This window comes from Lingula anatina, chromosome 1 (genome assembly GCF_051362555.1).
Source record: "Lingula anatina isolate TDL-2025a chromosome 1, LinAna3.0, whole genome shotgun sequence".
Classification (NCBI taxonomy): Eukaryota; Metazoa; Brachiopoda; class Lingulata; order Lingulida; family Lingulidae; genus Lingula; species Lingula anatina.
In genome coordinates, this window is record NC_141767.1 from 55,947,801 (window position 1) to 55,960,604 (window position 12,804).

General features: G+C 32.1%; 1 protein-coding gene across 2 annotated transcripts; it reads right to left on the reverse strand.

Annotated features, from left to right (window-relative positions):
* Positions 1–120: 120 nt before the first annotated feature.
* On the reverse strand, positions 121–12,479 carry LOC106167036 (X-linked retinitis pigmentosa GTPase regulator). Of its 2 annotated transcripts, XM_086999934.1 has the most exons (20): positions 12,350–12,479; positions 11,478–11,603; positions 10,713–10,805; positions 9,965–10,027; positions 8,826–8,981; positions 8,362–8,511; positions 7,441–7,596; positions 6,871–7,029; positions 6,381–6,505; positions 6,037–6,222; positions 5,515–5,665; positions 4,590–4,729; positions 4,325–4,417; positions 4,105–4,218; positions 3,834–3,947; positions 3,492–3,552; positions 2,368–2,721; positions 2,023–2,105; positions 1,824–1,898; positions 121–1,656 (listed from the first exon to the last, which is right to left on the reverse strand). In XM_086999934.1, the coding sequence occupies exons 1-20, from the start codon at positions 12,378–12,380 to the stop codon at positions 1,633–1,635; spliced, it is 2,454 nt and encodes an 817-aa protein (XP_086856060.1). In that variant the 5' UTR covers positions 12,381–12,479; the 3' UTR covers positions 121–1,632. The 2 variants fall into 2 exon arrangements, with proteins under 2 accessions (XP_086856060.1, XP_086856061.1); XM_086999935.1 differs by lacking the exon at positions 6,871–7,029.
* Positions 12,480–12,804: the final 325 nt, after the last annotated feature.

A 12,804-nucleotide genomic window follows, 5' to 3' on the forward strand; every position in this document is an offset into this window, starting at 1 on the left:
TGAATGCCAATGATATAAAATAATGAGTATTTGGAAAAGGCATCTTTATTTCTTGCAACTGATAAAGCTTACAACTGTGTCAAATGGCATTTGATAAATAAAATATACAAAACAAAAACAAAATATGAAAAAATTTATTACATCTTGAATTTTATAAATATGTCAAAAATAGGTAGAATTTGTACAAGTCTTTACAAAAAATGTACATTGTATTGTACACATATATTGTGGTCTGTACATGCATTGTGCAGGGATGTGCTGATAAATGAGACAAATGACATCTTTTTCATTGATTTACAAGATAATATTTTAAAAACAAATGTTAGTGTATCTAAATTCATTTTAAATGCTTTTTCTTTAATGTTATATAAAATGTCTTTAAAAAGAAAATTTAGTGACGGGTATTAGTGGACGGTATGCTTGTTCAAAATAAGTGTTTGGCTAACCCATAAAAACTAAAGATTCCAAATTAACTGCTAATATACTATAGATTTCTATGCCGCTCCATGTCCCTGCCTATTTAAGAGCAACTTGATGCAGTTATTAATAATAGCTTACAACAATCTAACAACTTTATCAAAATGGGAAGTTCTACATGTAATTAAACGTTGAAAATAAAGCTTAGACTGAGAAATGCAACAATTTGTTTTTCGCTTACCTCATAAAATATGGCACATAAGTAGAGTCCATTTCAGGTTACATGCAGCCCAGTGTTAACCAAAAATGATGAAAAAGAATTCAATAGGCAATACTCTAATTCCAAGATGTTTTAGAAACCGTAAAGAAAGAAATGGACAGAAGTGACCCTGACACATTCACTGAGAACCACTTTTATCAATATACATGATGACAAGTATTTTTCAGTGTATTATATAAACTATTTCAGTGTCATATAACATGCACATTAGGATCCATCAATCCAACACAATGTACTGTCACTATGTGATATGAATATGAGTACAATAGTGGATAAGATCACAGTTTGTGACTGACTACAAATGAAAATTGCTGAAATTAAACCCAGTATAAGAGCACTCCTGGCCTAAGCCTGTGGCAAACCTAGCTTATAACAAATAGTGCATTCGGCCTGGCTACCTTGGGCTCTTCATGCTAGCAGAAGCCCATGTGTTAAGCTATACAACATGTCATTCCAACTGGGATTTGTATCTGTCAGTGTCCAAATATCATAAACTACACCAACTGTTGCCTGAGGCAAATAAGAAAATGCCATATACTCTGTGAACTCAAAAATATACAACAAAAAATAGAGAATTAACAGATCTTCAAAGACGTTCATACCATTGGCACTAAGTATGTTTCAAAACTAACTTTTAGTCTTTAAATATCCTTGAAATAAAAAATGTTTTATTTCATCTTAGCACTTTTCAGTAACAATTTTATTTATCTTCTCTAGTGAATTTAACAATTTATATTATTTTACAATCCAACTATTTTAGCTTATTATAATAATAATCATTATTAATATTATCTGGGATCAACACCAGTGCACTCTTTAGAAACCTGTTAACACTATCACATTTGAGTTGTTTTCATCAAAAACATTTTGTGCTGACCAATGGCCAGCTGGACTTGATACAGTCCTGAGATGTCTTTATCCTCATTCCGTCTCTATTACAATATATTGCAGGTCCGGGACTGGAAGGCAACATAGAGTGAAATGTTAAAATATCTCCTATTGATTCTTTTTTATGTCTGGGTCATCAATAACAACAATTTTGATGAAGAGATAAAATGTAAAATAAAAAGATTTTGAATCTTCAAAACTTATGGATGTTTATTACTGTTATTTCTGTTACACCCACCTTTTTGGGAGGTTCTTCTTTTTTCTCCTCTTCTTTTTTGACTTCATTCTTTTTGTCTTTGTTTTCTGTTTCATCCTGCAATTAAGATTTCCTTTTCAAATTTGATGTTAAATAGAAGATTGTTCCAAATCTGAATATCAAACCACTGGAATGACTTAATATTTATAAATTATTCAAAGTTAACTACAACAAAACTCACATCATCTTCCTCCTCTTCTTCATCTTCTTCCTCTTCTTCATCTTTTTTGCTCTTCTTTTTGTCTTTGTCATTCTTTTTCTTACCTGAAAAATTCATAAGACAAACATTCCCTTTAAATTTGAAATATCAAAAATACATCTAAAAGCTAGAAATAAACAATTCTCAATAAAGCACTTTACTGTAACAGTTTGTTTATTATTATTATTATTATTATTATTATTATTATTATTATTATTATTATTATTATTATCAGTGCCATCAGCCTTCTGGATGAAATTATTTTCTGCAAATCAGAGACCCAACAAACTTCTCAATGAGGAAATCTTTATAATTTTGAAATCCTACTTTTACTCTTGTCCTCTTCTTCATCCTCCTCCTCCTCCTCTTCTTCTTCTTCTTCATCTTTACCTTTCTTATTATCTTTTTTCTTTTTATCTTTTTTCTTATTTTTACTTTTTTCTTCCTCCTCATCATCTTCCTCATCTTCTTCATCTTTATCTTTGCCTTTTCCTTTTTTGTCTTTTTCTTTGCTGGATTTGTCCTTTGCTTTACTTTTTTTATCTTTTGCTTTGGTTTTCTTTTTGTCTTCCTGCTCATCTTCATCATCCTCTTCATCATCTTCATCCTCTTCATCTTCATCATCAAGCACCTTCTTTTTTCCAAAGAATGAAAACTTGCTCTCTTTCTTCTTTTCCTTCTCTGAAAGAAACGAAGGCAGCAATGACATCATTAAGTTTATATTGGCCTTTATGCAACAAGATGTCCTCAAATGGAGAAATTTTATATACATAAGTATTATCACTTATTGAAGTCATTATTGTGTGTATCAATAACAAGATACACCACCAGCAAAGCCAGGCATTAATATCCTGTATACGCCCACTGTATTTCATAAACATGATCAAAAATTACAAGTCTAAAGTGATATATATGAGAAATGTTACAGGTATCCATATTAAACAAAAATAAAATTATAAAGACCATTACCAGTGACATCCAGCATAATTGCTACTTAATATTCTTATCTATGAACTACCTGAACACTTGTATAATTCTTTGAAAGTCGGGTGCAGATTTGTTGTGTACTTTAAGTGTGGCATTTAAAACTATTTGCTCTTGTGCATTTATAAATACAACAACAGCAGTTATTATACTGATTCTGTTGTTTTACTTAGCAGAGGGCACAAGGTCTCTTAGTTCCTCTTTCATTGAATATATAGTAAATTAAATAAGATACAGAAAGTAACAAAAAAGGTGAGAGTTAATAATAGTCTTTGTGAGATCTGTAGTTAGGCAATGTGCAGTCATGACAAGCTGTAAAAAAGTTAATATCTTCCACAGATCCCATCACTTCCATATTCATTATGTGTACATGGTACCTTCATATACACATTATGTGTATACCATGCTGATCCCATTTTTTTTGCAATCAGTGCAAACAAGTTGGTCAATCATTAGCAACCTATTACCTTTCTTATCTTTCCCTTTTGCTTCATTTTCCTTCTTTTTGTCTCCCTTTTTATCTTTATCCTAAAATTAAAGAAAAAATGTAATCATGTCCATAAACCACCAATTACTTCTGTGTAATGTTATATGTCAACGGAAAAGCATATACATAAAACCAACTTCAATGAATTAATTAATTAATTAACATATTCTTTGCTCAGGGTTGTCTGCACATTTCAAACATAATAACCCAAAATATTATGTATGCATAATGGATAGTTTGAAGTAAACTGTCAAGTACAAAATGATCTCCTCTGTAGAGAAAATATTGTCAAAACTTAGTTCTAATACTGATTAGGACCAACCTTTTTCTTTTTTATGTCCTCCTCCTCATCTTCTTCATCTTCTTCCTCCTCATCTTCCTCCTCATCTTCTTCCTCATCTTCAACTTCTTCATCTTTTTTCTTCTTTCCTTTTGTCTGTTTAATAAAAAAATACATATCCCACTCAATCATGATGCCACAAAACAAAAGAAAATCACAACTGTACAAAATCATGACATTTTTCAATATAATTACTATAATATGATGCTATATTTTTCAATTCTTCAAAATGTGAAATTTAAAAGCAACCTACATCTTTTTTCTTCTCCTTCTCTTCTTTGCTCTTTGTGTGTTTTTCTTCTTCTTCATCTTCTTCATCCTCCTCCTCCTCCTCTTCTTCCTTCTTCTCAACTTTAGATTTTCCTTTCTGAACAAAGAGAACGAGAAAAATATTTGTGAAAATTAAATTCTAAAAAGACATATGGTCATAGTGCGTCAACATGCATTCGTCAGAAATAATTGAAAATTCAAACCTTCTTATGTTGTTCTTCCAACTTTTTTTTCTGCTCTGCTCTTGCTTTGAGATCTGCTGACTTTGCTTTCATATCCTTTCTGTCTTTTATGGTCTGCAAAGACATAAATATTCCATAAAAACTTCTCAACTAAACTAAAGAGTTCTTAAACTATTTGATCATGAGCAAATGAACAATGAAGATATAATGGTAAAAATGCAGACTAGATCTTGTTGGGTATATAATAGTATAACACTGACATTAACTTTCAAACATTAATTTTTACTTTATTGAATTCTTCATTTTCATCCTCAGTATCCTCATCACTCTCTCCTTCTGGGGTGACAGAAACTTCTGAATCTTCTTCTTCATCATCATCCTCTTCATTTTCATCACCAATAGACTTTCTTCCTTTACCCTTAGGCACTACCAAAATTACCAAGACATAAATCAAAATAATAAATAGAGATTCCTGGCAAAGCATAGTGGACCAATGGAAAAAAATGAATCTAAATCATGCACCAACAAAATAATGGAACTTAAATCACATGCTGGACACTAAGATATAGATGATATGAGCTCAGATGTTTCGACTGTATCCCATAGACTTCCTCTGAGTCAGGAACTGAGCTTATGGTCACTGATTTTATGCAACAAACATCAGGGAATAGCCACCAGGGCCCAGGCCCATATCCACTGAAATTGGTATTGCATTCCACCACGTTTGTTCAGTGATGGTGTTTCTATCCTTTTATACCCCTCTACAAAAGCGATCCCCCTTCCAGTTCCAATTAAAGTGGGCATGGGACTAGGCCCTGATGGACATTAGGATATGGATGAAATATCTGAGCTCAAACCATGTATACTTTATAGTGTCCAGTATTTGGTTTAATTTCCATTCTTAAAACTGTTTGAAACTACAACCGTCAATTTAAACCTAGATAAATCATGCACTGCTACAAGTTCAGACAGACTTTTGCATTGATGGAAAGAAGATCACCATTTCATTCAGCTATTTAGTTGAGGTTGAGATAAATGGGTATAAAACAAATAATCAACATTTTTTGTTTGATACCAAATTATTTTAATTTCTGAATCTTCATTTGTTCTTTATATGAAGATCCGTATATCTTTATAAAACATATACTTATTATTTTTTCACAACACTGCTTCTCTTGTTACAATGTATATGAAAATTGTGATGCATTTACCTGAGGATTTCACATCTTCTTTAGGAATGCTTGGTAGTTTTCCTTTGACTAGAGAATCTTGGACTCTAGTAGGGAGAGTAGAGTTTAGTGGTGGAAGAGCTCTCGATGTTGACAGCGTGGGTAGTGTCCTATTTAAACTAGGAAGTGGACCCTAGGATATAGAAATGTAATAAATGTCAGACTGTATCTTTGCAAAGTGAATACCATATATGAACGTATCTAATGTATCTTTGCAAAGTGAATACCATATATGAACGTATCTAATGTAATCACTTTAGAAACACCTTATTTTTCTTTATGCCAATCAAACCAAGGTGGTTACCAAGTTGGTTAAGATACTCTTTACTGCCTATAGCCAATCTTATCTGATATTTCAAATTATTTTCTCAACTATTTTGCCCAGATTACAAACTTCACAAATGTGGACTTTCATTAAGTTAAAAGCATCTTTTACTATAGAAACACTTATTTCAATTGTCTAAAATAACTGTAAAAAGAGATTTGTCCACTTTAGCCACTAACATCTTTTAGCCGCCGTCTGTCCCTTGCAGATATACTAGAATTCAAGTCTAAATCATCTTTGGTATGAAGGGTGTTGTTTTGTGACTTTTTCAGTGGTTCTTCTATCTCATCTCCTGAATCACTAATATCACCATTCTCCATACGTTTGTGTGCTATTACCAACATATGACAGCCTCCACATGACACCTACAAACATAGAGCAAAAGACACATGTGAAATGTTATTAACTACATGAATGTCAAAGCTTACTTTATAAATTCATCTGTCATGATATATGTAACATTTACCTTTATCCTCAATTATCTTTGGACATTTGGATTGATAATGAGAATGAAACCCCTTACCTGATCAACTATAAACTTTGCAAAACGAGTAACTTTTGAAGGCTGAAAAGCATTTGAAAAATTTTCTTCTCCTAGAGCTAGCTTCCCATGTCTGCCATCACCAAATGTAAACATGCTTCCCTTCTCTGAAATTGAACCAAATATGTATTGCATTTCAGGAGCTGGTATCAAGTTGTTTGTATATTGTAAATTCAATCTCTGATATCATTGACTGACAACATATGCACACGGGCATGCACACACAATAACACACAATGCATGCCCTCTAAATTCAGCAAGAAAGCACACAACAAAATGGAAATACGAAATGCAGAATGCTTCTTTTCAGGTTCTTTGTATTACCACAAACAATTGATGTGTAAAATGATATTATTACATTCAAGTTAGCATTAATCAAATGCCAGCAACAGAATTAAATAATCTTAATTTAATTTTTAACTATGATCAAGGAAAATATGAAGTGTTTGTTTTTTATGTCAACATTTCATACCTGATATCATTGCTGTGTGATTTTCTCCACAGGATACAGTTTTTATTTTGACATTTTTTAATTTTGTGACCAACTTTGGTTCAGAACATTGCAGTATTGTGGTTCCATGGCCTAACTGGCCATTGCTACCCTCCCCAAAACTATATACTTTGCCAGATCCTGAAAGAAGCAAAGCAATAAACTGTGAAGTAAATATGATGTAACTAATGTCAAAAACTTAGTTTCTTGAAATAGAGCTCATATCAGGTGGTCATATCCTAGCCACACTTGTAGATCTGCTCAATATACAACATAGAGAAAAATATTTTTGTTGCTTTCAAAGTAATTTTAGCTTCTGTACTCATTTGTTGTTATCAATTGGCTTTCATTTCATGTTATTTTTTACACAACAATCAACAGTTCAGATGTAAACATTTTGAAGACTGACTAAGCAAATAATTACTTACCTTTGTTGGGGGATTACAATAAAAAAACTTTTTATCTTTCCCATTAAAGTGAAAATGAAAATTATCAAGAATTAATACAAAAAGCACAACATTGGCAGCTTGTGCAATATCAAAGACTAATTACCAGTGACAGCTACAGTATGTGCTCCTCCACAGTCTACCCAGACAACCCTCTCATCTATTCCTGTCACCAACTGCGGAGTATCATGTTCTTCAACATCTTCACCAAGACCAAGCTGGCCACGATCACTTTCTCCAAATGTATAAAGTTTTCCATCACCTGAAAGATTACCCATAAATATTTAGTCTTTACACCCTGAGTTTCAGTCCTTGCAGTGAGGAGATCCTTAGTGTAAGCTAGTATAGATGCGAGTCCCTTAGGCTCTTAAATTAAGGATAATCTAAAAGGCCTTTATCTGAACTTCGTATTCTATAAATGTCTGTAACAAGTTCTGAGGTGCTTTGCAAATTATTCTTATGAATATGAAAATTAAATGAGATGTGATGACAAAATGTTAGCAATGTAATATTTCAGACCTTTCAAACTTAATGCAACTGAATGTCAAGCCAATGAACATTAAATTTTGACTCCAATACAAAGGTTTTCTACGCAAATATGTGAGAATATTAGGAAATGTGAAACCATATCAATAATTTCTTGCATTTTTTCCCCAAAGAAACAAGAAGGGACCTAATAGAGGTAAGCCTAAGCATACAGTGCTGTCAGTTATCACAGAATTTATGTCTTCTCCAACCCAGTGTACCACAAACTTTCATAGTCCCAATCACAACAAGAAAGAAGGCAATAAAGAATATCAATTGTTCGAGATTTGGTCAAACAAGGCTGCCAAACCTCTCTTTTACCAGTAGCAAAGTTATGTTCCCAATTGTGTGTAGCTGCTTTCCTTTTGTTCTTTAAAAAGTGATGCAAGACTTAATGTAATTAAAGTGAAAAGTATATATGGCTAACCCAGGTATTAAAATGAAAGCTTAATAAATAATAGTAAATGGGGAAATATGTAATTTTGTGTACTAAAAAACTTACTTGTTACCAGTGCTGTGTGATAGTATCCACAAGCTACACAGCTGACATTCTTGTTAAAGGGTATTTTGACTGGCTTTGCACACTCATCCAAGTCCCCTAGACCTAGCTGGCCTTCACTTCCTCCTCCCCACACATACACCTCACCATTTTCTTAAAATGATAAATGTATTCAAACACTGAATACACAGGTATGAACTTAGTATTCATCTAATAAAATTTAGATAGAAAATAAAAAATATTTGTCACTAAGGCAGGTGCAAGTCCAGGTTGGCATATAACTTGTATAATTTTCATTCAGTTTTGAAATTAAAAAAGTATGTATTTACAAATGACATATATTCTGTAACTATGTACTTGTAAGAAAACTCTGTGTGAAATGACATGCATCTCCAAAAATGTAATATATTATTTTTATTGCATGTTTTAAACATTAAAAACCCAGATTAATGAAGGACACAACATACCAGTAAGAACAGCAGTGTGGTCAGTCCCTGCGGACATCATTTTGATTTGATGGTCAGGAAATGCATCAATTGGTGTAGGGTTTAAGCTTCCCTGGAGACCTTCTATACCTAATTGCCCTTCACTGTTAGCACCAAAAGCATATAATTTATTCTCCTCTGAAAGTGGAAAATTTAATTAGTCTTTTGTGATCAATGAAAAATATCTACAAATTGAATATATTAAATTATTTATGTAGATCTAATTGAAAACAAAGGTATGAAAAAAGTTGTTAAAATGTCAAATATTCAAATAAACACTTACTAGTATAATAAATTTATCATTCAACATAAAACATATCAGGAGATTTGATTTCTGAGTGGTAAGGCAAAATTATTTACAATATTATTTTGTTTATGACTGATGACCTGAGAGGTGACTTGTCCACTGAGGTACACAGATATAACACACACACACACACCTCATTAGCTCAACCATTAGACTGATCAATTGGATGTAATCCCTGAGACACAGACTAAAACTGCTTTGAATCTAGATCACCATGATAACTTTGATCCTGCAGTCAACAGACTATTGTGTTGCAGCCTCAAACAGATTCCCCCAATGCAGCTTAAGTTCTCCCTGCAGAACTACTGAAAACATCTTTTATCTAATTATGTGATTTAGAGGCCTTCTTCTTCTTATTTTTCAACTCTCAAGTTACTTTGTTTTTAAAAGAAGAGTCATCTGGTCTTACCGGGCTGTGTGTCTACTGCTGTAATTCTTAGCAATATTGCCATCAATTTCCTTTTATTAAAAATATATATTAATATCATATCACTTTTGATGTTTCAAATATTTTGTTGTTTTGCTCTGAGAAAAACTATCTTTGGTTGTTCTTTTCACATGTAAAAACATGTTCTTTTAGTTTAAAAAACATCTTTGTCTGCCATTAGGATATGTTTAAAGATATAGTTGCAATAATTGCCAGGACACTATATTGTTCATTTCAAACTAATCAACTATCAGTCAAGTATTTGGTCCTTTGGTGATGTCGTTTAGATCCCAACCTTCTCAAAGCTTTATCAGAACACACATTATAAATATTCGTCACTTAATTGTACAATAATTAATCAGAGCTAGAAGTACTTCTGTTTATTACCTGTAGCAACTATAGTGTGAGATCTCCCACATACCACAGACTTCACCTTTTCTCCTTTAAGAGCTGAAAGAATGGAGTTGAGATGTAATATACTGCACAAAAATATTTTTAAAATAAAATATCTGATTTGTATATAAACATTAAAGGCCACAATTTCACTGATTTCAAAATTTAACACAAGATAAGCAGACACTTAAAAAGAGCTTTCATGCAACATTACATGTTTGATAATCTCAATACAAAACCATTGGATAATCTCAAAGAGACATTTTAAATGCATTTTTGTTATACTATGAGCTTCAACTTTCAAATTGAAATATCTGCATCTAGATATTACCAGTATAGATGCAGAAGGTGTACTTGACTGGTAAATAAACATTTGCCAAGAAAGAACAAAGCCATATGCTAGTAAACAAAATGATATATACATAAACATTAACCACAATCTAGTCAGTATAGACCAAAAATTTCAGTGAAAAGCCTGATATCCTTAAGGAACTTGTAACAAGCTTAACAGTTAAAGCCAAACATGTTAGGCCCATCCAAATCAGACTGAAGCATTCCCCATCAAAGAGGGGAAGCACTTTTAAAATTGTTATAAAATTTCAAATGAAATTTACTATATGTTATTATTTATACATCTATTACATATCAAAGAAAAAAGCAGTTCATAGTTTTCATGTTGATTTCTAAAACATGAAATTCTAATAAATCAATAAATAATAATAATATAAAATAAAAAACCTACATTTTATACAGCTTGGCTTTGTAGCTGATTTTGTATTGCCCAGTCCCAGCTGACCCCAGTCATTGGAACCAAATGTAAATATGCGTCCACTTTCTGAAATCAAATAAAAACTCAAAGTAATACAATGGGCATTTGATGAAATTATTGTAGATGATTTTCAGTGAATTTACAGACAGTATAGACGCATCCTTTTCTTTCATTTTTCTTTTTTTAGAAATGGAACTGGCCACTGAAATAGCTAAAATTGAAATTCCATATTCAGTACGAAAAAAAAAACATCAATACCATACATCTATTGTTTCCTGTAACTAGTGTAAATCATTTTTGTCCAATATCACATTATATCTAAGGTATTGCTTTTCAAAGCATAACATTATACAATGCAGCAGACATCCATATTTGATGCATTCCACTGTTATCAACACTCCTCAAAGTTCCAAGAAGCAATTTTAGGCTATAATTTTGTATTTAAGTGTAATTTCATTTGGTGATTTAAAATAGTTCAAAACTGTTTTATTTATTGAAATTAACAAAATGAAAACAGTTTCAACTTTTGTTGGGGACCATCAGAAAAAGGTGAAAGGTTTTGACATAAATTTAGTTCTATTTGTACAAATTATTGGTTGATACATGTAGCATTATATTACAGTTCTCAAAAGTTAATTTAGATTTACCATTTATTATGATATTCACACAGTAAATATTATGTAAAAAATGTTAAAAACCTCATAATGTTGGCATCCTTGTAGATATCCAGCTACTAACCTGCAACAAGTGCTGTGTGTTCATCACCACATGCAACCACAACAACTTTGTCATTCCTTATCCAGAACTTGCTAGGTACATTGTCTGCAAATTTGCTCTTGCCAAATGTGAATACGCCTCCAGTTTCTATATAACAAAAATATGAGAAAAACATGTTACAAATTATAATTGGAAAATGGGTCATTCCATAGCAGTACCCTCCATATGGAAGGAAATAATGAAAAGAAAGACAAGGTAGTTGCTTATAGCAAGAATGAAATGGGATTGTGAAGATAAAAGCAACAAGCATTCAACGCAATAACAGTCCAAAAGTTTCTTAAAGGCAACATTGCAGAAACATTTAAAATATAATACTGAGTAGGCAGTAACAGTTCCTGTAGTTCCTAATGTGTGTCATGTTGTCTATCTATTGTCATTTCCAAACTATAATCCCAGCAGAGAAGAGGTATACAGATAATGAAAATTACTATTTTATAGAGGTAAGATTTTCTCTACTTCTATGATTAAAATTAAGCATCTAGCTAGAATACTATCTCTCTTAGTCCTAAGAAAGTATATGCCCTTAATGGGAAAAGTAAAGTTGTATTTCTTATAATAACCAGTTGTCATTCAGACTTTGTATAATGATGATCTCTTCTGAACTTACAAAAACCATTAAATCTTGGTTTTGGATTTGACAAGACGATCAAAGTGGCACAACCGAGGGCCGGTAAAAATAAAATTAACATCATGATTTCAAATTCAAATAGCCCTGCATCTTGAATAAAGACGTGCAGTTAAGTGCTGCTTCAAAATATTAGCAAGGACAATAAAAATAAGAACGAATTTTGTTGAATGGGTGAATTGGGCTATACAAGGTAAGATAATCCCACCTGGAATGTCAGAGTCGTCTTCAGTCGCCATACTGGTATCCTAAACAACCTGCCAGGTGCCCGTATATCTCGCAATATCACGTTACTATTTATAGTAACGAGAACACGTGCTGATGTTTACTTCATGGTGAAGAAACGAAAGTTTCAAAGATTAAAGCCATGATTGTCAAAATTATGAAAATCGCCTCACGCTTTTGTGGTAAATTGCATTTCAGTTATATAAAAAAGTATACAAAACCATGAATGCAAGTTTTAAACTATAGAGTCTTCACGTTTTTAAAAGCCTTATGATTAGCACGTATGCCTAGTTCTGCAGTTATTAATAATAATATTAATAATAGGCTTATATGCATTATTTTACGCACCACTGGTATTTCTCAGCCAATTGCCATATATCTTCAACGAAAGATATAATACTTAAATACAGTGTGTTTGACACGATGTCTTTGTTGCAC